Source organism: Thunnus albacares, chromosome 14, assembly GCF_914725855.1.
Source record: "Thunnus albacares chromosome 14, fThuAlb1.1, whole genome shotgun sequence".
NCBI lineage: Eukaryota > Metazoa > Chordata > Actinopteri > Scombriformes > Scombridae > Thunnus > Thunnus albacares.
Window position 1 is genome coordinate 17,531,202 of NC_058119.1, and position 24,852 is coordinate 17,556,053.

At 39.2% G+C, this 24,852-nt stretch overlaps 1 protein-coding gene across 4 annotated transcripts; it reads right to left on the minus strand.

Moving 5' to 3' along the window:
- Positions 1 to 24,815, minus strand: sgms1a (sphingomyelin synthase 1a). Of its 4 annotated transcripts, none has more exons than XM_044373771.1 (7): positions 24,702 to 24,810; positions 22,670 to 22,810; positions 5,148 to 6,057; positions 4,902 to 5,019; positions 3,855 to 4,008; positions 2,794 to 2,960; positions 1 to 2,456 (listed from the first exon to the last, which is right to left on the minus strand). In XM_044373771.1, exons 3-7 carry the CDS (start codon positions 5,762 to 5,764, stop codon positions 2,280 to 2,282), a joined length of 1,233 nt encoding a protein of 410 aa, XP_044229706.1. In that variant the 5' UTR covers positions 5,765 to 6,057; positions 22,670 to 22,810; positions 24,702 to 24,810; the 3' UTR covers positions 1 to 2,279. The 4 variants fall into 4 exon arrangements, with proteins under 4 accessions (XP_044229706.1, XP_044229707.1, XP_044229704.1 ...); XM_044373772.1 differs by having other exon boundaries at positions 22,636 to 22,810; XM_044373769.1 differs by lacking the exon at positions 22,670 to 22,810 and having other exon boundaries at positions 24,702 to 24,815.
- Positions 24,816 to 24,852: the final 37 nt, after the last annotated feature.

Here is a 24,852-nt window from a genome sequence, read left to right on the forward strand (position 1 = left end):
TACGTTATAGTAAAATCTTTTATTCAAAAGCGCCCCAAGTAGATTCCTTTATCATATCTTACAAACATCTGGTATACGCACAAAAAAGGGACAAACTGGGTGAGAAGTTTACAGAGAAACATACACAATAGCCAACTTTCATTTCTTTGAGACAAAAAAAATAAAATAAAAAAATAGACAGCTTGATTGGCAAACTTTAACTCCACCCTTCATCGATATCATGGCTCTCAAACGTAATTAGAGAGCCGCGTTTGTACTATAATCAAAATATGGCCGTATGCAAGGAACCATTGTGCTCTTAGAAGCTAAGAAACTGCTTTCTGTGAAAGTGAAATGATTGGACAATGCTACAGGAAGGAGAGGAAGTCTACATTGTATTTTGTCTCAAACAGACTTCAGACTTCTTCACATTGAAAATGTTCTCACCTCCTCCTTTTGACAACATTTAAAGAAATTAATCCTTGATTAATCATCATTATTTATCTGAAATTTGTGCAGTTTTTCTTCAAAGTTAATAGGTTAAATTTTAAGTGTCATATGACTTTAAAGTCATTCCCTATAGATGAACTTGTGTAATACTTATTCTTTTAAGTTCAGTCAACATGTACATAATTAGGATAATCAACAAGGACACATCTTCACATTCATGGAAATCAATGTTATCCTATTTGCACTCGTATGGCCGAATGTATCACCCGCTCTGTGCATCATGCTTCAACTTGTTCCCCTTACACAAGTTCCATGTTGAGTGTTTGCTAGGTCTATAAAGAAGTGTGTTTTGGCGTTACACTTGGGAGACAATGTAGAAGATACAGTGTCTTTAGACTGTAAGGTAGCAGCTTGATTTAGTACAAGACAAATCATACAAAGCACATACAGAACCATTAAAGACATGCTCAGAAACTTTGCCTGAAGCTTCCATTTTCACGACTTTGACATTCCCTAAACTCAACACAGTTGTCAAGTTGTACATTTTCCTAAACTTCTCATCACCAAAAGGGTACAAGACAAGATAGTAATGAGAGGATTTCCGATTCTGTAGTGGGACTCAATGTGGGGGAACAAGGTCGGGGCTCATTTTCTTTCTGAGCAAGAGATGTAGCAATGATGCCAGGTGCAGAAAAACTGGGATATTTCTGATCAAATTTCCAATCAGGCAGTGATGTTTGGCAGATAAAGTAAAACCTGCAGACATGGTAGTGTCACTGGGCGACTGAGCGTCAATGCTAGGGTTTTGAACATGGCTGGTGTTACTTAGACTGATTGGTAAAATGAAATGGTACAGACATTAAAAAAAAAAATACAATTAACAGTCATTTTTCTGTTAGAACAGTATTAACCAATTAAGCACAAGCTGACATCATAAAGCATCAATAAATAAATGGGACATTTCACTCACTGCATTTAAATTTGGGAAGACCAATCTTCTGGTAAGGCTGGCGTAGTTGTTTTTACATTCAATTGAACGAGACTGTTAACTAAGTACTGCCTCGTACCGCGGCATGGTCACACCCACGGCAGAGGGAAACAAGACACATAGTACTTGAACTGTTTTACAATCAAGCTAAGAAAGGCACTGGAATAATGTTATACCACATTAGATTCTTATGCTCTCAGTTATCCATCTTGAAAAAGGTAAAAATCTAAAAATCTTTTGTTGGACATCATTTGTTTTTGAAAAAATAAGGTTTGACATACTTAGAAAAAAGTTTTTTTGCACCTTTGACTCATTTTAGCAAGGACAGTTTACAAAACGTAATTTGCTATAATAAAAAAAAAAAAAAAAAAAAAAAATGCTTATGGCATTTTGGTTATCAAATATGGATTTGATTGACACTATTTGCACTAAAAAAGTTTTGTAAGAACATGAAGACATTAAGTTTTTGTGCTGAGAGAAAAAAAAAGTATGTCTGAGTCCTTATGGCCAAAAACTATTTGAGTATTGACAAGTTTTTTTGAAATGCTTCATAGATCTGCTACAAAAGCAGAAACTGTTATGTGGCCCACAAAGAGTAAAGGACACAAAACAAATATAAATTAGTGCTCGGTGTTGACAAATACTACCAGAAGAGAAAAGAGGACAAGAGAACAGAAATAATATATATAGTACATATACACGTGGAGGAAAAAAAAAAAAAAAAATACTAGGTGGGTCACAGTGTTACCCATTTGGAGAGGTTGTGTCTGTTACTAGAGGGGAAAGGACAGCGCTACATTAAACAGTGCCATCATGACAGCACTTCTGGAAGTCACAGTCCTCGCCTGCTTTGAGATAAGGGTCACTGGATGTCCAGTTTGCTGTATTTTACACTGCGGCTCCACTGCAAAGATCGCCATGATGACGGCAGCTGATAATTTCGAGGGACTGTGCCGTTGACGTTTTCTTCAAAGTATTGGAACAGTCTATACCACCACACCCGCGAGAACGGGTTACTCTGTGATGTCTCTTTCAGTGACTGAAACAAAAAAAAAAAAAAACAAAACAAACAAACAGACATTTAATTACTAGGGTCATTAATATTTTACGCAAGTTTCCTTATCAGTTAATTTTTGTTTTGGGTAAATTATCTCTTTAAATTATTCCGGAACTTGTCATTTCACAGTGTGTCAACTATACTTCTGTTAAAAAATGACAGTGCTTCACTGGACCCATTTATGCACAGATAAAAAAGGACTGATGGAAGCAAATACATGGAAAAAAAATCCTTGGGCTGAATTACTTTCCTTACTTCTTTTCTACTTTAATTCAAAATCCAGCAGAGGAAAATAATTTGCTCAGCATGTTGTACTCACCTGCTGGTTGGCCATAGTGTGGTACCACCAGAAGAGGCGTGTAGTGATAAAATATGCCACCACCACATCCACAGTGTAGTGGTCATGGGCCAGGAGGATGCAGAAAATTCCCACAGCGCTCAAGAGCCAGCAAATCCAGTGGTACCACCAGAAGCGTTTGGGGGAATCTGCCAAACAAACACAAAATCTTAGCAGGGTTAAAATATGTCTGATTTCCTCCTAACTTCTTAATTTATTCTTATTTGTATAAAATGTTTTAAGGTTCGGGAGCTAATATCATTCATTGCATTGATAAACATGTGTTTCGTAATGTGCAATCATTCTACTCTTCAGTGGTCCATAAAGGGCTGGTGTAAATTTAACATTCTCCTTTTCACCACTAGATGTCACTGCTGTATCTTTATCAGGTTTGTCAGCACAGCATTTTAACTCCACGTGATGTAGCTGAGGAAAGAAGAGTTTACACAAAGCTTGCATGAGAAATGTCATAATCTCTACAACTTGGCCAAGCTGTTAAAATCTGAGCCTTTCTGACCCCTGTGCTGAGGAAATGCATATTGAGGAACAGAAAATGTATTTTTCACATGTTGAAACCAACATGTTAACAGATAGTGGATAGTGCAACGTTTCCTCTCCATTTTTTTTGTGTCTACACTTCCTGATACAGTTCAGAGAAGTGTTGCGAAAGACCAGCAGTAATGAGAATTGCAGGGTGTGAACCTGAAACGTCAGTTATGAAACACAATTTGTAATATGTCATCTTTAATGCCAATTTAATAATCCAAATGAATAAAATAAAAATAAACAATAATGCTCCACATAATGCTCCACATTTATATTTAGCTAAGACTAACAACCTGCATATTCTTGGCATTCAAAGGAACATTGTTTTTAACAACCATCATTCATTTGATATCTGAACGGACATTCGGGAGGAAGTGTGCACTATTAGATTATGGCAGGAGGGGTTGTTGCATGATCGGCTGCATATTAAACAATATGAAACTAAATTGAGCTGTATTTGGCTGAGAGGACTACAGTATAAACACTGAGGAACTTACACTCCTTGATGAAGAGGTATGTTAGTGTTAACATAACAGTGTGGCCACTGTACAGATAGTCTCCACACATGGTGTGGGAACCTGTGATTGATAGGCCCCCACCAGCAATCATCTTCATTACTCTTCTCATCTGCGCTTCCCAGTTCCCAAGAAGCTGAAAGAAACACAGTCATACATCCCATCATCTTGTAATTAACAACAACGTAATAACTGATAACATTACCAGTGATTGCTAAAGAGATGGTTTGTGAAGATAAGATGTTGAGGAGAGAGAAAGACAACATAGCGGTACAAATCAATGAATTAATCCAAATAGGTCTTTTCATTCAATCATGGCAGGGGTGAAGACAGTTACAATCATGTTTTCCATTTAGTTTTCTTGTCTCTAAATTACTTTTACATTGCTTATGATATAACTTATCATTGCATGTGCATTTTTTTCCTCTTGTATGTTTTTTTAAGCATGTAGCTTTAGTAGCAGTTCAGGTCCCGTCTGTTGATTTCTTGTTGACGACTTTCCATGACCTTAACCGTAACATTTACCTAACCTTAACCAAGTAGTTTTAGTTTTCTGAACTCAATCTTAACAATAGTTTTTCCCTAAACATACACGTACACTGTGTTTCTGACCACTAGTGCAGCAAAGCAATGTTTTGACCCATAATGTTAGTGTTCTAAATCTTATGCAAATGTTTTACAGGTAGATATAAATGAAAACTTTTACTAGAATATTTTTAAGATGCTATAATCACACAAAAATTATGCACAATGTGAACAATGACTTGCTTTCCTAGTTGAATATTGCATTACATGCAACAGGAACTTAAAAAAGTGGAAGCAACCATTCGAAGCAAAAAGTAGGCATGAACATATACTATCGATGGTCAGTGGAGTGCACTCAGAGGCTTTCAGTAAAAAAAGAAAAGGATTTCATTTGCTGGATTTGCCCATTCAGCGCATTTGCACCCAAAGTAGTTAAGTAAGAAAGCTTTCATGCTCAACCAACCTACAATGGCGAGAGAAATATAAAGTGTATATGTGTTATACCTTTGGAGAGCATTTGAAGTGCATCCCGGGAACAGGCAGAGTGGTGATGTACATTGTAATACACCGATACAGATAGAGTGTGCCCACAATGAAGAAGAACCGCCTGCCTATAATTGACCTAGAGAGAAAAAAGGGGAAAAAAGAGACAATGAAAATGAATAACATGACATTTTTCATTTAGTTTGGATTCAGATTCAAAAAAGTTATTTTCATCTCCACAACTAACTGCAAGATAATTGAGCGTACCTGTGCTTGAGTAGAATCCACTGTATCAGCCAGAGTCCCACTAGCAGCATGCCGTTGATCTCACAGATGGAGAAGGCCCACTCTATCCTGTTAAACAGGTCAAAGAACTTATCAGGCAGCGGTGGGGTATGCTCCTTTGATGGTACTCTCTCATGGACCACCGAAATGACGACAGTGGTGGTCACAAAGCACACCACTGCATAGACGAACGCTATGCCCGTCTTCCCCCACTCGGCAGGGAAGGAGGTGCGTGTCGCTTCCATTGTAGGGGGGATGGGGATGTGGACCATCTCCATCCTGAAGTCCTTCATCCCCAATGTGCCATTCCTTAGGGCCTTGCTAGTCCCATTGGGCAGCCCACCAGCATGCCCGTTTGCATGCCCATTTTTATGAGCCTCGATATGAGTCTCTATCCGCAGTGTCTCTACTTTCTCCAACAGTTGCTGTCCACCATCAGATGAGACCAGCGAGAGGGGCGGCATCTGGAAATTTGCCTCTGTGAGCCTGAGCAGGGCGGGGCCGTCTGTTTGATGGAGGGCATCGATGTACTCTGGCATCCCCTCTTTGCTCAACCAGTCAGATACGTCCTCTGGTGACCATGCCGCTACCCTCTTCATCTTGACCGGTGAGCAGTGTGGAGGATCAGGAGGGTCCTCAGACTAGAGGGGAAGGTACACAAGGTTTGGCGGTCTATGGGGTAGTAGTTAGGCCGCTCCAGCTTTGGCACATGGTGTTTCTTGAAAGAGGGCACCCAGAGGGACCCCTGCCTCTTCTTGAAATGACAGGGGGGACTGGGAGAAAGTAGGCAGCAGGGTCACTCAGGGTTAGGGCCAACAGATAGCAGATGAACCACAGTGGCCTCCTTTGGCGTTTTTCACCTCATCTGTCTTTCCCGACACACACTGCACCCCTGTTGAAGGGAAAATATAATGCATGAATCATAAAGCTAGTGATGACTACCAAGTTCACTTTCACAACCCTACTGGGTGTAGTCCTGGACCGGATGCCTGGCCAGAAGTGGAAACTAGCATGTGCACTCTGTGATTGAATAATAGAGCAGCAGAGGTTGCATGGCCTCATACAGAAAATCACTGATGAAACCACTTAAGCTCCATTTCTCTGGCATGAAACATTAAATGATTTATTCACATCATTCTTAAGCTTTTAGGATAATGACATCAAGAGTATGAGGCCTCAGTCGATCAGCAGGTTTCTCCTCTTTGATCATCAGTACAGTGAAACCCTTCATGCATCTGTGGCAAAATCCTGAGTGAATTAGCTCTTGTATACATGACCCTGTTCTCCACCAAGAAAGTGTCAACATACACAAGTACTGTGTAGAGTAGTTATGAAATACCCACATTAAATGGGCCTCTGGTTCAAAACCACTATTATTAGACAACAATATGTAAGCAGATCTGAGGTGAACTAAAGGTGAGATGTGATGGATGGAAAAAGAGAAAAAAACATGTACACAGGCAGTGATTAATCATGCATTTGATAAGCAGAGTAGACAGTGCCAAACACAGATACATCTTAATGTCTACAGTTTGATGGAGTAGACTGCCAAATTACTTCAAATTACCATGTAATTCAGGTTACTTAACCAATTTATCACTCGGAACAAACAAACAAAATGTATGAAAAGGAGTTCCTACACTTTACAGATACAAATACCATCCCTACTGGTACAGTACTTTCACAGCCCTTTTGTATTTGTTTTCCAACCACATCCTAGTTTTCCATTGTGTGTATTTCTCACCCGGGCTTCAGGCAACAGCCAAAGCTTAGCATCAACAAGGAAAGGAACTCACACATCTGTTGCATATCATGCGTTTGTTTATAGGCAGCAATGTCTGTGGTGGACACAGGGTGGTCCTGCTTGTATTTGGGGGAGTGTGAGGTACAGCTGGAGGCAAGTTCTCATCTAATGCGAGGATAGGAGGAAAGCGGAAGGATGGGAGGGGAAACAGATTGCAAGTAGGAACTTATAAATCAGAGGGAAAATCAGCACCAAGCACCGAGACAGCCCCACCCCTGTGCAGAGGGCATTCAGCCAGCAGTCAGGCCCCAGCACAGCCAGCTTAGCTCAGGCCAATAGCAGCTAAATACACTGGCAGGCTGGCTGGTTGGCAGGACAACAAACTGCACATCAGTACTTTATCTCACCTCGACTGAGCTCTGCTCAGCACAGAGCCCTGTTCATGTAGGCCAGCAAAACAGGGCCGAGTTAAAGGGCTATAAGCTAAGCCATCTACAACACTGAGAACACCTGGCATCAGATTTATTCCTGCTGAGGTCTGGAGAACAATTTGACCTATTAATCCCCACGATTCTAACGTAAGATACAAACATTAAAGAGCTAGTATGAAAATAAACATATAGATAGCATGCAAACAGCACAGCATGAGAGTCCTTATTGCAACAGACTATCCACGTGACACCCCAGCTGTGCACCTTTAACATAGTGTGAGGAGTGCAAAGGAGAACACTATTTAGTGGAGATAAAGAGAAACAGAGACGTACATCTGTCATCAGTGTGCGATTGAGACAGATCCGAGATTAGCTGTCACTGAGTCAGCTATGTGCTGAGGACCTTTGGTCTATGAATCAGCTTACAACGTGCTCGGTGAAGCAATAATCTCACTCAACTGAACTGGAAAAGGGAAAAACAAAATAATCCTTACACTAATAAACATACTTTAACACTGGTATCTAAATATATATACACAGAAATACAGAAATCCTGGATATGAGGGTATTATCCATTTAAAAAATTACTGAGTTTACTGTAATTACATGAGAATATGCTTATACATTTTGGAAGTGGCGTAATGGAAAACAGTATGATGGTGCTGTGCTAGAAAATACAAGTACTTGGAGTACATGTGCATGCATTGGCTGTAACCTCACCCTGCAGGAACACATTCTGGATCACACAATAACATGAGGTTGTGGAAAATACATATTTCTCCAAAGCAAGTCTGTGTGTGCTGTTAACCAACATTTGGGGCCTGTATCACGAAGTGAGAACTGGGTTAGCCAGTTACCTTTTGGGCTCCAAAGCAGGTTAACTTCAGAGGATCAGATCAAAATCTGCCAACAGCCCAACTACTGACCAGTCGGCATTCAGCTCAGTGGAAAATTCCATGTCATTCCTACAGGATCCTGACATGGACAAAAGTCCTGAGTTTTAAAAATGTCACAAGTATTAAAGAGCAATATATATTTTTATAAGTCAGTAGAATCACTCTGCTGTTCCAGGCTTTCATGTGTCCACTTTGGGCTTAAAACAGAGCTTTAAACTCAGAACATAATTTAGTACAGACGTGTACTAAATACATAATGACAATTACTGCTGCATGTTAACTGTGCTACGTTTCTTGGATTCCTTAAGATGAAGAAACTTTTACACTATATACATTTATACATCCCATTGCTGAAGCTAAGAATAACATGAGGCAACTTTGTATTTCCAATTATCATCACAAACTATGCCCACAGTTGTCTTTTGTAGCAAAATGATCCACACACTAATAATTAGCTCCCATGATTATAAATTCAACATTTCAGTCAGATAAACTTCGACAGACAGTAACTTATTTTCCACTCTAGCAGCAGAAACAGTCCAACTTTACTTTTAACTTTTTTATGTGCATCACATATTCATAATACTTCTTCAGACAAAGACACAAAAAATATTCACTCTATACTAAAGACATATAAACATAGCGCAAAAAGTAAGGAAATTTCTGTTTGGTAGATTATTTCTTTGTTGTAACAATGCTTCCTGGCAATAAATCTTAAACCATTGAAAAGCCTGTTTATTTCCCTTTTAAATGGTGCCACATTCGTAAGGAACATGCATTTGTGGGAAGAGCAGCAGAGCCCAGTATGTGGGTTGCACCGATGAAAAATTTGCCAAATCTTCTCTGCCAATGCCAAACAGCTTATTTCGCTTATGCTATTGACTCTTGTTTTGAGCTTCTGGTACCCCCAGGTGCTGCCAGGAGGCCGGCCATGACTGCCCTTCACCGTCAGGCCCGTTTACGCTGGTGTCGGCAACACGTGCACTGGACATGTGGAGGAACGTTATATTCAGTGATGAGTCCAGATTCTGCCTATGGCAGTTGGATCACTGGGTCAAAGTGTGGAGAAGACGCGGAGAACGCTATGCTGATTTCTGCACCGATTGAGTAACATCTTTTGGTGGAGGCAGTGTGATGGTGTGGGGCGGCATCTCCCTCACTGGAAAAACGAGACTTGTCATCATTGTAGGCAATCTCAATGCAGAGAGATATCGAGATGAGATTCTGCAACTAGTGGCAATCCCATATCTCCACAGTCTGGGACCGAACTCTATCCTCAAAGATGACAACGCTCGCCCCCACAGAGCGGGGTTTATCAGAGACTACCTCCAGAATTTGGAAGTGGAGAGGATGGAATGGCCTGCCAGCAGTCCTGACCTCAACCCCATTGAACACTTGTGGGATCAGCTTGGGCGTGCTGTTCGTGCCAGAGTGACCAACACAACCACGTTGGCTGACTTGCGACAAATGCTGGTTGAAGAACGGGACGCCATGCCACAGCAGTGTGTGACCAGGCTGGTGACCAGCATGAGGAGGAGGTGCCAGGCTGTTGTGGCTGTGTATGGTTCTTCCACATGCTACTGAGGCTCCTGTTTGTTAAATGAATAAATTGTTAAATTGCCAATATGTCTTGTTTCTTCAAACTTCAAACATCCAATCCACCAAACACCAAACAAGAGTCAATGGCAGAATAAGCTGTTTGGCATTGGCGGAGAAGATTTGGCAAATTTTTCATCGGTGCAAACCACATACTCAGCTCTGCTGCTCATCCCACAGATGCACGTTCCTTACAAATGTGGCACCATTTCAAAAGGGAAATAAACAGGATTTTCAACGGTATAAGATTTATTGCCAGGAAGCATTGTTACAACAAAGAAATAATCTACCAAACACAAATTTCCTTACTTTTTGTGCTTTGTTTATAATAATTCCTACACTTCTTTACAGTCCTAGCCTTGCTTTTAAATGTTCAGAAATTATTTCTAGTGTTTCTACTGCTTCTTCCATTCTCAATAGGTGCCTTTGCTGTCTACATTTCACCTTGTTGAATATAACCTTTTGCTGTTGCTGTAATCACATTTTCCTGCAGGTATCACTGTTCCATCTCATTTCACCTTTCTCATATTTCTTTTAATCAGTGTTGCTTGTAATTAACAACTACGCCTCTGCTCATGCACGTGCTGATGGCTGAATAGGAAAACCCAGAGTTAACTGAGCCAGTTGCTAACCAGCTTTGTGATACAAGATATCCGATATTCACTTATGTTAGACTCAGTGAGGCCAGGTAACCCAAAGAGCAAGTAGTTGAACTTGCCTGGCGATAAAGGCCCCTGTTGATCAAGTAGCAGCCTTTGATAAGATGTTTCTGCCAGAAACAATACAGACGGAAATAAGACCAAGCATGACCTCAGGACAATATTGTTTGAGAGCAGGGAACTACAGAAACAGGACAGAAACAGTCAAGAAATGCTTCAGCCTTAAGATGTCGTGCATTTTGATACAAGATAAAGACTGTCCTCCCTAAACAAAGGATTTTGACCTTGAAAGCCTTTCATTTCCCTTCAAAACTATCCTCTGCTGTTGTAAATGAGACAACAGCAGAGGATAGGATTGTTGCGTGCAGCGCTCTTGAAGAGAGCTTTTTTTTTTTTTTTAAGAGCTGAGGTGTGTTCACTGAGCAGGGAGCTCTATTGTCATATGTTTACTTATTGTAAGCCAGGAAGCTCCTTCTTACAGCACTGACATTATTCATTTAGCCACTGTTTAAAGTGTTGAAAGAAAGCTTTTTTTTTTTTTTTTTTTACCTGACCACAAAGAGAGACATGGCACATGTTCACGATTGCACGTACACATACAGAGAGATGATGATATTGTTTTTACCATCACATAAGCTTAACCGAGCTGGACTTTGGATCTTAACGTTGCTCATAAAGCAGCAGAGTTCACCCTTACTGAAGTGATAAACAGGATGGAAACTAACTTAACACAGAGTGCTATATACTAGAGCCTTGACACAAGGTCTGCTTTATTTTTTGTAGTGCTGATTTCACGCACAATGCAATTTTTTTTCTTTCTTGCCTTATTCATGCAAATTTGACTGCTAGAATGATTTTCAGCACACTTCAGATGCTGTAGTTTAAAACAAGCCCTGCCTCTGTGTATATATGTGTGCATGACAGCTCACATGGGCTCATTTCAAAACCTATCAGGATCTCCACTGGTTTCATTTCTTTTCCTCCACACACTCTTTGCACTTTCATTTCCATTATGTAAATGTTCAATTTACTTGAGGACAGTCCTCGACAGTGTTGCATGATGGTATCACAGGCCTGGAATTAAGTCATTTTTAGGGCAAGGTCACCTTGGCCTTTGATAAATACAAACTTATTGGGGCATTGCAGCCAAAATGTAGAGCACCAAGGCCAAAACCAATGGTACAATAACAATAAGTGATAATTACATTGTATGAAGACAAAACAGTTTACAATCAACAATTAGGAGTCAGTATATTGAAAAACAGTATTAAAACTGTACACTGAATGTTTGACTTTTCCACAAAATGCTGTCCGATTGATTTTTTTTAAATGTGAACAATTCATTATATTAATTGTTATATTTTAATGATAAAATTAAGTCTATAAATGGGCTAAGAGTGATCAAAATTAATCTGAACAAGTTTCAACACCCATGCAACTATTAGCATTTGCATCTGAGATCATAGGAGCAGTCACAAAAATGATTTAACACACTTTTTCAAACGTTAAACATTATGTAACAGCCAACAGACTCTCCTGATCTGTCTTGACTGAGAAGTGACTGTCTTCTTACAGAGATGTGTGCGTGTGTGTGTGTGTGTGTGTGTGTAAACTTCGCATCACGCTGAAAAAGTAACAATCTGTCAGATCTCACAGCCAGTTATAAGCTCTGTGTACGTTCTTAGTTAGATAACACTATGCAGCAATATCCTGGTAAACTTTAAAACACACAAGTATTATGCTTATACTGTACAGTGTTTAGCTGCTTGTGCTTATTACATAATGTTAATTATTAACTGATGTTAGCTAACAGGTTAGCTGTTAATGTTTACGTTAACGTTACACATATATTTGCAGGAGTTGGAGAAATCTCGCACGTCTGTTGATATCCAGCATGATGACAGAGACACTGGGAAATGTGAGTTTGTTTATTTGCTGTGTTGAATGTAGTTTTAACTGAAGCAATCCACAACTTCCTTTTAAGGGCACAATGGCCAGTACAAAAAACGGACATGCCAAACTGGTCGTGCGGGTTGTTAATTTTCAAAGGGGCAGGTGCCCTGGTATCATGGCTTACCTTATGGATAATGTGGTAAAACGTGTTTGTTATGTAACTAACACCTGCCTATCAAGGATCATCAATTATTCATGTTAATATCTAAATTGATCACTAATGTCAATTGTACTTTGTCATTATGGCCCACAGACTATAAAAACTGCCGAAAGACAAATACCATCTTAATATCACTTAATTTTTTTTTTTTTTTTTTTTTTTTTTTTTTTTTTTTTTAAATCATTAAATCATCAAGTTAGTCTACTCTGATAGTAAACTGATAGTAAACCGGAAATCATTTGAAAGTGAAACACTTACCCCTTTGAAGGTTTGAAATGTGACTACAAGAGGAAGTTTGTCATTTACACCTTCACAGACAACAGAGGCTGTGATCAGCTTGTATTCATGGAGCCATAGATTCTACTAGTGACACTAGTACTACTTTAGGACAGCTAGGTATTACCACGAGATGAATTAATTTGTTCACTTCTCTTCACTGAATCTGTAATGTAAAATCATAAAAAACTTCAGTGCTCTGTTCTGCTTAGAGGAAGTGGGTAGAGGCAGGTTTTTGGGTGGAGCATTGTTTTGAGGGCACCTCAGAAGTGAATGTTGGGGCAAACAAGAACACGAGAACTGAGTCGGCCACTTCCTAGTCACTAGCTCACTTTGTTAGCGTGACTTTCAAAAAAAAAAAAAAAAAAAAAAACTACCAAGCCTTTGCTAATGTGAGACACAGCTCAAAAAGAGCTGCCTACTTTTGTCCTTTAAGTTCAGCTTGATGGTTGCAAGCTGATTATGGATTGCTTGCTTCTGTTTTTAAGTGAGTAATCATTTAGCTATTGGTATTTAACAGCTATAAATGCAACAGCATGGCCTGGAGACAATTGAAACCAACGTTATATCTTAGCAAACTAATTGACAAATCATGATTTGCCCAAAGAGAGTAAGTAATGACATAACAGGACACTTAAATCAAGCAGAAATGCCATTAAATATTTAAAAACTAATATAAAGCAGTATTATTCTAGCAAAGTAAAAGTGACAACAACACAGAGCAAGACGGCTAAATTAGCTGTGGTGACTGGAAAAAGTGATATGCTTGAAACTGCAAGTGGAATACTCTAATAAAACATTACCACAACTGCACTTCTCCCTCATGCGGTAAATCTTTCCCCTCTGGAAGTTAGGTTTGCACAAGGCAGTACATGTGACATCACCAGAAAAAGATCCCACCCAGGAGCGGACAATATGTCAAGCCGACACAAACATAAACACACCACCCATCTTTAAGAAGCCAAGAGCAAGACCAAATGACTCATTCTCAATGGCTTTGAAAAGCCTTTCAGAGACAAGGAGAGTCAATTCAGATTGAAAAACTGGGTCTGCCTCCGGTATACGTTGCATTTAGACTCTACGTTTTTTGTTTTTTTTAAGAAATTTGTCAGGCTACCACCTTTAAGGTTTCAAAACTCATCTGAAACCATTACTGCTAAACTTCATGTCAATCTTTTATGTTCTACTTAATTCCCCCTTCTCCTTTCATCGGCAACAGCATTGGCCTCAGAGGAGAGGAAAATTGTTTCTCTGACCTGTCACCACCCTCTATTTTTCAGTTTCCACCTCGTTCTTCATTCTCCCCCCTACTATCTCACCATCTCTATTGCTGCACATTTGTTTCCTCTCGTTCATTTCATTCTCTATTGTTTTTGTTTTAGCCCCTCATAAAAATAAGCTGTTAAAAGTTGTAAGAATTGAAATCTCCTGGTGAAAAGAATGGCCTTTGTCAAACTGGCAGAATATGTGATACGGATATGTGAATACTTCTGAAATGTGAGTACAGATGCAGCGCAGCAGCTCAACACACAAGACACACACACACAGGCACACCATCCCGTGGCATATTACTGTTGGCCTTACCAGTCTTACTACATCAACAGGAACATGTCGCCAATTTCTGACAAATTCAGTATGTCTCTTAGTCATTGAAATCATTGAGCAGAAGCATAATGCAAATTCAGGCCCACCAGGCCTAAGCATCAGGATTTTTTAAAATGTATTTTAAGATTATTTTCTAAACTAAAATGTGTTATACAAGTAGCATAGCTCAGTGCGTTGTGAGTGAGAGCCTTTGTGTGACGGTGAGGCTGCAGCTACCGGAGCAACCCACCTACCATCGAAGAGCAGGCTGAGCAAGCAGAGAGCGGGAGAGTTTCTGCCAAAAACAAGCACCAAGACCTGGTGAGACATAAGAGCAGCTGCTCACTAACAGCTACGTGTGTTTACAGCAGAGAGCAGACGTCTAACTCCGCTACTCTGTGCTGAGACTCTGCTGCTGCTGTGGACAGTCAGGGAGCAGACACTTTCAGTTTATAAGTGTAGCGTCCGTTGCCTGACTAAGTATTGATAACACGCTTAGTGTTTTACAAATTAGAGGGTTTTTTTTTTTTTATTTGATGAACGTGGGCGCTGATACACCAAAATTAACTAGCCTAAAACCCAGTACCGGCTTTTCAAGACAAAAATAATGTGCTTGAGCTTGTTACCGAGCCAAATCTGGATCCAATCCAGTGTTTCGAACAAGGAATTGGTGCAGGGTAATGTCACCACCATGTGAAGCTAGGCTAAAAAAGAAACATTTCAAGGTAACTTGAAGTACTGAGCAGCAAGGAGAGGAATGATGACATGAAAAATGTAATTCAGAGATTCATTAAACAAACGTATGCTCTACTGTTCCCCAAGATAGATTAGAAATGAATTGTAAAGTTGCAAAATTATTGTGTACATGACAGGAGAACAAGGAAGTGTGAACATTTGGTTAACCAGAAAAAAATAAAACTGCAAATTGGAAAAAAAAAAAAAAAAAAAACATGACATAAGAATAAAACTGGAATAAAAAAAAAGGTGCAACTGTGCAATAACAGGAATGTTTTCAATTTTGTTTTGTCTCCTTGGATACAAACTGGCCAGGTTGGTTGCTTTTAGCAACCATGTTTGACATGATACAAGTTGTCATCAACCACCACAGTACATCATGAGTTTTCCTCTCCAGTTGCAACACCTTGTAAACAAATGAAGTGCACAGTTTGCTGTTGTTGTTATGCTTCTGTTATTTTTATTGCTCCTGCAATGTGAATGGGCAACTTTCAGAACATGAGCCAACTCATAAAAAGTTTTGTTGGTGATTCCAGCGCTGAACTGACTAAAGCTTTAAAAAAGAAAACCAAGAACAAAATTGCTATCATTCACAAGGGTTAACAAACCAGTCCTATAGTTTCACTGATACTTCTCGTTTTTGACAGCTCATGTTGCATTGAACCTGGATGTCTGAATGTGATACATTTCAACAAAACAGTCTCTTCTCATATGTAGGTAAATCTTTGAGCAGTTAGAACAGACATGACATTGTGTTACCAGCAAACAATGTCTATCACATAAAAGGCAAACAAAGACGATATCCCCCCTCAAAAAACTGCTTGTCTTCTCCCTGCCCTGTGTCCTAAGGGTGTTGTTCTATTCTTTGTACAAAGGCTTTTTGGTTTTTTTGGGTTTTTTTTTTTTTTTTTTTACAGATTATTTATGTTGTGAGACAAAGCAACAATGGGTGAACAACATGCTCTCACCTGTATCCCTTTACACCCAACGCACAAATACTCCACAGGTTAACAATGAAAGGTCAATATTTACATAACTGGGAAAGCCTGAGCTTTAATGAAAGACATTATGGTTAAAAATTAACGGTGTATGTAACTGCTGTAGATTACACAGTTGTTGGAATGAGTTGATAAACCTATGCCAGGTTTTCTGAAATACGATGCTGTGACATATCTTGCTATTTCTGAGAACCCTTAAATCATTGACCAGCACATAGTCAACTCAGAAAAACTCATACAGAAGCAAATTTAGTAACAAAATGCAAACTTCTAAGATGCTTAACGACTGGCAATACACAGGACATCTTCACTAAGACTATTTGGGAGAGACAGACTAAATGAGTCAACTGTGTTAAGCTTCAACAGACACATAGAGGATGAGTAACATTCCTGGAATGTGCAGTTTTTTCAGAGATTAGAGGGTCCACACAATCACAAAAAAACAACATTTTACCACTTACTAACCATGCAGATACTGTAGTTTGGGCCAAGGTTTTATGATATCCCGCTTTTGCAATTGCTCCAGCCAACACAACAGCAATTTTATTTGCACTGCTTAAGAAATGAAAACTTTTATTTGAAAAGTTCATCATTGACATGTATTTCCAAGAACAACGTGCTGGTTACTAAATAATCCCAATGAAAACTATTTATAGTAAAGTCTGTGGATTATCAATAGTTGATGGGACAGGGGTCTTACTTTTACCTGAGCTTGAATCAACTTTAAACTATTGAGATGCCATTTTATTTCATTGCTTTATTTGGATTTTATTTTAAAATCTGTATTTCTTAATTTTAAAGTTAACTTTCACTATCATATTCAATTTCCAATCATGCTTTGATATTTAGCCTAATCTTACATGAATTTTTAACCTTGTTATTAACTAATCAAGCACTAAATTACATAACTAAATAAACTACTGTAAATTGACTTGACTTTGTAACTCACTTAATAAAAACAAAACCTACATTACTGCTTAAGTGCTCTGCGTACTTCTATCTCATACACGTGTAAAGTTTATAGCAGGCAATAAATGTAATCTAAATCCTTTACATTACTGTATGGTTACGTCTTGCTATGTATCCAAGCAAATGAACAATGAAGGTGGATGCAATGGTAGACTATAGAAATCAACACAGAATTTGAGTTTTCAACAGACCAAACCAATATCAATAAATATCTTTTACATCTGTCTTGAGCTAACAAATTCTCGTCATTGCATGTAACAATGACCGATAGTTCGATATGTCTGGTATGTTGATACGCACAAGCACGCACAGGCACAAAACAGTTCCTGGAGAATGGAGACAATACCAAGCTTCTTGTGATGGCATATGTGGAAATCTGCAGTAGATAAAAATCATTCCATTTATGAGACATGTCTAAACAGTCTTAACACTGGCACACAAGATACCCAGGGCAAGAAAAATGTATGAAACTGAGAAATTTAATGCTGAGGTCTGATGACTGAGGACAGTTAATGTGAAGTAAGACCACAGGCAATGAGGTCTGATATGTATTAGTGATAGGGAATCATCAATTTGCTAGCCGTAACCGCTGACAACAACAGCTCCAAAGCATGCATTACGTAACATCCTCCTACTACTGCCTGGGAATATTACACCACTAATTTTGCCTGAAAACTACATATCAGTTGTAGAGGGAGAACAAGCAAATGAAAATATGCCAATTTTGTCCATTCTAAATATTTTCTAGTGTGTGTCAAAGTGTCTCTGAACTGTGGTCATAGCTCCATTATTTATCTGTTTTTGCAAAGTGGTTAGTAGAAAAGGTAAACTAGATTCTGAGGACTTAGTATTTATTTTTTTTAATTTATTTATTTATTTATTTTTTAAATCAATTAAGTTAAAGTTGATGAAATGTTGCTAAGGCAGATGCAACACTTTCCTCTGTCTGTATAACAAAACCACCAATCTGATCTGTCATTACATATTATCATTATCATTTTCATTATTATTATTATTATGAGGAAAAGATGTGACAAAATTAGGTTTACCTTTCAACATTTGCAAGTAACTAACTAAAGGCTAAGATAAATACAACTCAAAGATGTCTTAGTAGTTTCTGTTAGTTAACAAGGCAAAAAAACTACAGTCTTAAACCGATGTGAGGTGATCAGCTACAAGAGTCGCCAATCTGTTTGTCCCTGCAGAAATACAAAAAGTCCACTCACTGTCATTCAGTGGGGCTACAGAGTGACTCACAAGCAATCTTTGGCTGAATACAGACATAGATTAAATTAAAAGTAGAACAGACCAACTTTTTGTTAACATTAATTAGCTACAGCTGATCTAATCTGCCATTTTAACCAGCGACAGTAGCGCTTGACTAAAACTGAGAAGCCTTCTACCTATATGTTTTCCATTCGTCTCTGCCAATAAATATAAAGAGTAAGGAGTAATAAAATGTTTGGTAAGAGACTCATTAGCCTTTAATCTTGACAAATCCAGCTATTTTGCCGACAAGGAACCACATCCAAAATGGAACTGGCCATTAGAAACCATCCCTCACAAGACCAAATAAACCTATTGCAAAACATGCTTCATCACAGAGACCATAGCAACCCTGCTATCACACAACAATATTATGTCCAATCAGTCTATTAATTAACAGAGCAAGGTGTTTGGCCGAGGGTAAAGATGAGACAGACCATAAAACATCGATGGCTCTTATTGAAGTCTCTAAGGAGCTGAGCTCAATGGCAAAACAACCACTGTACCGGTAGTTGCTATCTGCTAATGAGAGAAGCACCTGTGGCTTTATGAGTCACTGATTAGGGTGTCAGGCCCTCACAGCCCCACAGGACCAACACACGACTTGCCTCGTCTCTCTGGTTCAATTGCAAGTGGGGCAGACACTTCAGAAATTATATCTAGGATGGCACACTCCGGGACTTGTTGTCAACAGGGAGTAATTAGTGTGCAGCACAGCGTTCAGCCCATCTTTATATATAAACTTCCTCACTGCGAAGGTCTGTGTCAACAAGACCAATAGCTTAAAAACACCAGCAATGACTTTGCAGAGGCTTGTGGGTAGCGGGTACAACTAGAAAAACCGTGCTTCAAATAAAAAATTAGCACGCTTGAAGTAACAGCTAAGCTCAAGAGTTGACAGAATGCCAGTAAATGTGGTGATGTTCTTTCACATAACACAACTGACAAAATGCAGGTCTCTCTGGATTTAAACTTAAGTGAATGTAATCCATCTACTATTTAAAAACAACTTAGCTTAACCTGATGACTCTCTGCTAACGTTTTTGAAGCCCTGTTGGACTTTTAAAAAGGTAGACACGAATGTTGCGTTTTAGGAGCAATGACTTGCACAGCACACCGAGTTCTGGGCCTTCCCTTCTGGGTTTTTCTTCTGTCTGCACACTTATGATTATCATGTTTAATGATCTCACAACTTGTACTATAAGAAAATCCACATTCTTCAACAAGGAAAGAAAAACTCCCCCGCTATCAGATAAAGGTTCATCTACTCCTAGATGGAGGCACAAAAAGCTGCAATATCCTGTTTCATTTTTTAGTTTTTACAGGTGCTGTCAATGTTTCTACTTGTTTTTGGTTTCAATCATGTTATTCCAACTATGTACACATAGTTGCATTCTTTACCCATGAAGTGCAAACTGGGCTTAGGAAAGGGTTAGGCGGGTGAAGCAAAGATAGCACCCACAACCACAGAAAGTTATTATGCTGTAGATAATCTTATACAGTCATAAGGCAAGTTTCCATATAGCCTGGCACTGTGTCATTTTCAATTTAAAAGAATTATTATTTAAAATCAAGAGGAAAATGAAGAAACAAGATACTTCGACTGCACATTAGCGTAGGAAGACTTTTTTACTGCTGCTCTGGACTGAGCAAATAGAAGATAATACAGAAAACATCTCTCACAGGACTGTTTTTGGCACTGTTTTTTGGTTAGTGTCACATTTGCACTTAGCACCTACATATTGGTTTTAACATATATACAATTGTCCCTCCACAAGAGTTGTGGTGACAAAATGGCACACTGGCCTGCCCTTGGCTAAAGATGAACCATCTACTCTCAATATAGTATCATGTTGCATTTGCATTTAAATTAGGCCAAAATATGCACACAAAAAAAAAAATAGGGCAGGAGCAGGTGTATAGCAATTAGGCTACTTGGGTCTTTGCTTTCCCAGTGTTGAAATATCATCACACTGGTGTACCCTAAGTTGAAAAATTCACTCATACACTCTTATTCTCCTCACACCCTGAGAACTTTGATTAACATAGGTGGAATGTAGAAGGGAGTCAGAGTTACTCTAAACAAGTCATGACAGGGGGATACCCGACTCAAGTGTAAGCAGGCAAGACAACAGCACAAAAACAGAAAAGAAGCTGGCCTTCACAAGAGCAGCTTGCACTATTTAAAATTCCTTACTAACACTCCCACTCCCCCACCCTCATCCACATGTGTTTGTTACTACATTTGTCAAGTATCTGCATCATCTAGTCAAATATACAACCTTGAATCGTGCCAAATTCATTTAAAGTCTGTGTGACTCCTTTATTTATTCGAACAATGCCGTGCCAAGCAAGTAAGATGATATTAGCCTAGATTAAACTCTGGCATACTGTTCCACAAGGACTTTTAAACTTTCATATCATATTTTATCTTATTTTTTTCTGAAATACACAAAGTAGGCTACATCAAAGTGCTACTAGCCTAGATTTCCAAAAAGCAATTGTAGGCCACAAGAAACTGGGACATCAAGTGAGTGGCAGTAAAACTTGATGCGTTACTAATTATGGCAGAGAAGAGATTAAAGCCGATAAATATTGTTTTTATGGCGGCAAACGTATAATGCACATCAGATAATCAATTGCTATTGGCTGGCACTAACGTTGTATTACCATATGCTAGAACAACAAACAGGCCAAGGCCATCAGGTAATAGCATTATACCCTGGCTGTGGTTTCTGTGTTGAGGCTCAGTTACGCAGAAACAGAGCAGATTTGCAAATGTGTAATTGTCTTAAAAAAAGATCAACATGTATTTCAAGCATCAAATGTATATCAATTTTTAGAATGTCAGTGGACCCACACAGTGTTTTCCTGTTAGGTATCTGGTAACCGAATTAACGACAAATGTTTCATGACAACAAAATAAATGGCATTATTTGCCAGGGATTTGAATACTGTATTAATAGCACCAAATACATTTAATGGAGAAATGTTTTGATCACAGAGATCTTCATCTGGTGTTGTCAAGCAAACAAACACTGGCAGGTAACGCAAATGCTTGTTGCAATGGCAGTGACCTGTATAATTTTGGCTCAACACAAAATTCACCCTTAATATTAGCTAAGTATCGGTACTTAGATTACATTAAATTCATGTAGGAGGCATTCAAAGAATATGGTATACAAGAGAAAACACATGATATAAATGTACAGTACCAGTCACAAGTTTGGACACACTTTTTCATTCAAGTGAATGGGAAGGTGTGTCCAAAGTTTTAACTGGTACAGTATGTGATGGAGACAAAAGGCTAAATGATCCAATGCACTTCCTTTATGGTCGGTGAATTAATGCTTTTGTGTCCGCTGGATGGAGAGGGATTCAGTCTAAGCACATTTTAGGGTGTTGTACCGAGATAGTAGGCTTAGATAGGTTCATTTTGATGATGGTGCTCACTCAGTGTTGGGGGGGGAATGCAGATTTAACTGCTGAGCAAGTAACCTTAGTGGATCATCTGCTTTGAATTGAGAGTATAAATTCGATATATGTTGTTGGCTGTTTGTCTCTTATTATTGATTTAAATGTTGAGTGAGTGGTGATGGTGAGTTATGATACTGTTTTTATTTAAATGTTAGCAAACGATTGTTGATGCGTTCAGTGCTCAACTTTTGCTGCAATGCAATGTGATGACATCCATCAAGGCATTGCTTTGACCAGTCACATACATGCAAGGGCACGTCCCTGGTGGATTACTCTTTAACGCCAACACTGTATTTCTACTGTTTGCCTTGCCAAATAAAATAGTTGCCTTTACAACTTTACAGTTGTAAAATACTGTCTGTATTATAAATAATTGTCCTGATAAGCCATTAAATGCATTAATCTGTTATTCAAACTGGACTTCCTGGATCGTATTTCATTGTCTCACCAGTACCTTAAACAACACACCCCTGCCAAAGCAGCCCCCTTTGTTGTTTTATCACAGGGCTGTTTTTTGGTCTTAATTCCCGCTAAGACTGCTCAGGTCTGCTGTGTGGAGAAGTCAGACCGGTATTTTGGGGGTTTATAGGCATTATCACTGCATCAAAATACCCACAGACTTTTACTCACCATTAGAAAGCCCCCAAAATATCCACATTTAACACTCCTAGTATGTCTTTAGACAAACAGACTACATGAACTAAAAATCACTCATTGTGTGCTAACCTCTTCCATGTTGTCTCTCTTCACCTGCTCTCACCTGCTTCTGTACCTGTGTCTCATCTGTCTCTCTCTCCTAGCTGCTGCAAATGTCTTGTCTGTCTTACTCTTTGGTCCTGATGATCTCCATGTCTTTTCGGTTTCTCATGACTTCCTGGTGCTGTCTGTTTCTCTCTCTTGCCTTCAAAATTAAGATCAAAAATTTGAACCAACACTAACACGGGGTTAGAGATAAGTGCAGACATTATTCAGAGCGACGCTAATGTCTGCTTAGCTATGGAAAGTTATATCTGCAGCTCTAACTAATTTATCAGTTATATCTAGTAAAGCTATATTGTTCTCATTCATATAAATAACACCTCACTCTGATGTCATTAATCATTAATCAATCGGCAGCCTATGGAAGTGACTAACAGCGTACTCAGAGATGCACGAGTCACAGTTTTAGTTCCAAGTTAAAACAGAAACCCTTACGGAGATCACTTTATGACTCAAGAGTTTATCTATCCTCTAAAGACAATAGTGATGTGAACACGCCTTTTCCAGGCCAGAGGAAGTTGATGATCTAAGCTAGCGTTGGTCAATATGTTTGGTCGTCAGCTGAGACAGTTTTTCAAGGCCAAATCATAGCTGTGCCAACAGAAAACTCATTGTTTCCACTAAAAGACAAAAACTTGCTGTGTCCTCCTTGTCAAATGTACCCGTTTACTTGTTGATAGTCTGACATGCTTTGGTTTGGCAGTGACACTTGCTCTGCAATTGGCCGGCTGGATGCTATAAGAACAATAACCCCTTTGACTCAGTTTAACATTTTGCCCCCTTGACACACACTGCAGTCACACTGTTTATGTCTGTGAAAAGTTGCTTTCTCACCAGTTGCTTTGCACAGAAATCTCCCTGTTCATTTCGATCAATGTCTGTGTTCGCTCATCTGTATGTCTGACAGTCTTTAAGGCAGTATTTTTTTTTGGCCTAGCCGTTACACACAGCATGTCTTTGCTTACAGGGCAGGGGCGTCTTTTTCCCCCTCAAGGACACAACTGTTAAAACACATCTGTGATCAAGTTTGACCCCTATTTTCCAAAAAAAAAAAGGGGGGGAGGGGACGTTTCTATAAAACTTGTGGGGGGGAAAGTGCTAAATTGGGTCACCCGTTCCTCACTGTTTTTAGGTGAATAAACAAAGCAAAACAGACCTCAAATGTGAATCTGCGTAGAGGCGCAGAGCAGAAACAAATGTTTGACTACCATAAATATACTAGGTTAATATTTACAGAGAGGGAGGGAGGGAGAAAGAGGGAGAAAGATCAGCAGATGATGTCGGTGTTTCACAGCTACTATAACGTTAGTTGGCACACCTGTGAGATAGCGTTACGTCAAAAATCATGGCTGTCACAGGTGGCTTAACATGCTAAAAAAACCACCCAGCTTTAATTAACACTAAGGCCTTGTCAGCCGCTGTATAGTATAGCTTAAGAGCTTATAGCCTGGTCACCTAAAAATAGATAAGCAAGCTGGCGTCTTCAGTATTTTAGCTAGCTAGCTGGTTAGCTAAAATACAGGCTACACTGGGCTCTTTCTTGTAGCGCGATTTGGGGCAACTGTTAGCTACATATAAATGACAAAGCTGCAAAAAATATTCATTTGTCTTTCTTATATAAATATTAACCTCTCAGCATTTTACTCGTGGTAAAATGAACACACCGCGAACTGAGAGTAGCTTCTCTGCCAATCACGTTGAGTCGGGATTAACGATAACGTTTCTGTCGTCAACTGATAAAATGTTCCTACACAAGGCCAATGAGCAGTATGAGTTAGCTGCATTTGGTAGTACGTTTAACGTTAAGAAAAGGTCTGTCCGTTACGTTTACTAATAAGCAGTGAAACGTATGTCAAAATACCGCGGTGAATGTCTCAGAGTTTGTGTTAACCGACAGCAGAACACATTAACTAACAGTTACCTTGTGAAGCCAGTGCTCACTAAACAAGCTCACACCGGGATGAGAGGACTCTGCGGTTAGCTAGGGCTGCTCTCGACAAAAGAGTAGCAAAGACGTGTGTAATATAAAATACCTTGCCGTCGAAATGATGATGGATTTCTCTTCCAATTGTGGTGGTTATCACCGCAATGTGCTACGAATCCCTCTGTGAGTCCGTCCGGTGTTTTCATGGGCAGGCGGTTTGTGAGTCGGGAGAGCGGGGAGTTCCCTTCATAGCGTCACCA

Coding starts and splice junctions, on each gene's coding strand:
- sgms1a (XM_044373769.1), bottom strand. CDS start 5,764: ATGAAGAGGGTAGCGGCATGGTCACCAGAGGACGTATCTGACTGGTTG. Junction 5,020..5,147: donor TGGATTCTACTCAAGCACAG/GTACGCTCAATT, acceptor TTTTCTCTCTAG/GTCAATTATAGGCAGGCGGT. Junction 2,961..3,854: donor ATACCTCTTCATCAAGGAGT/GTAAGTTCCTCA, acceptor TTTGTTTGGCAG/ATTCCCCCAAACGCTTCTGG.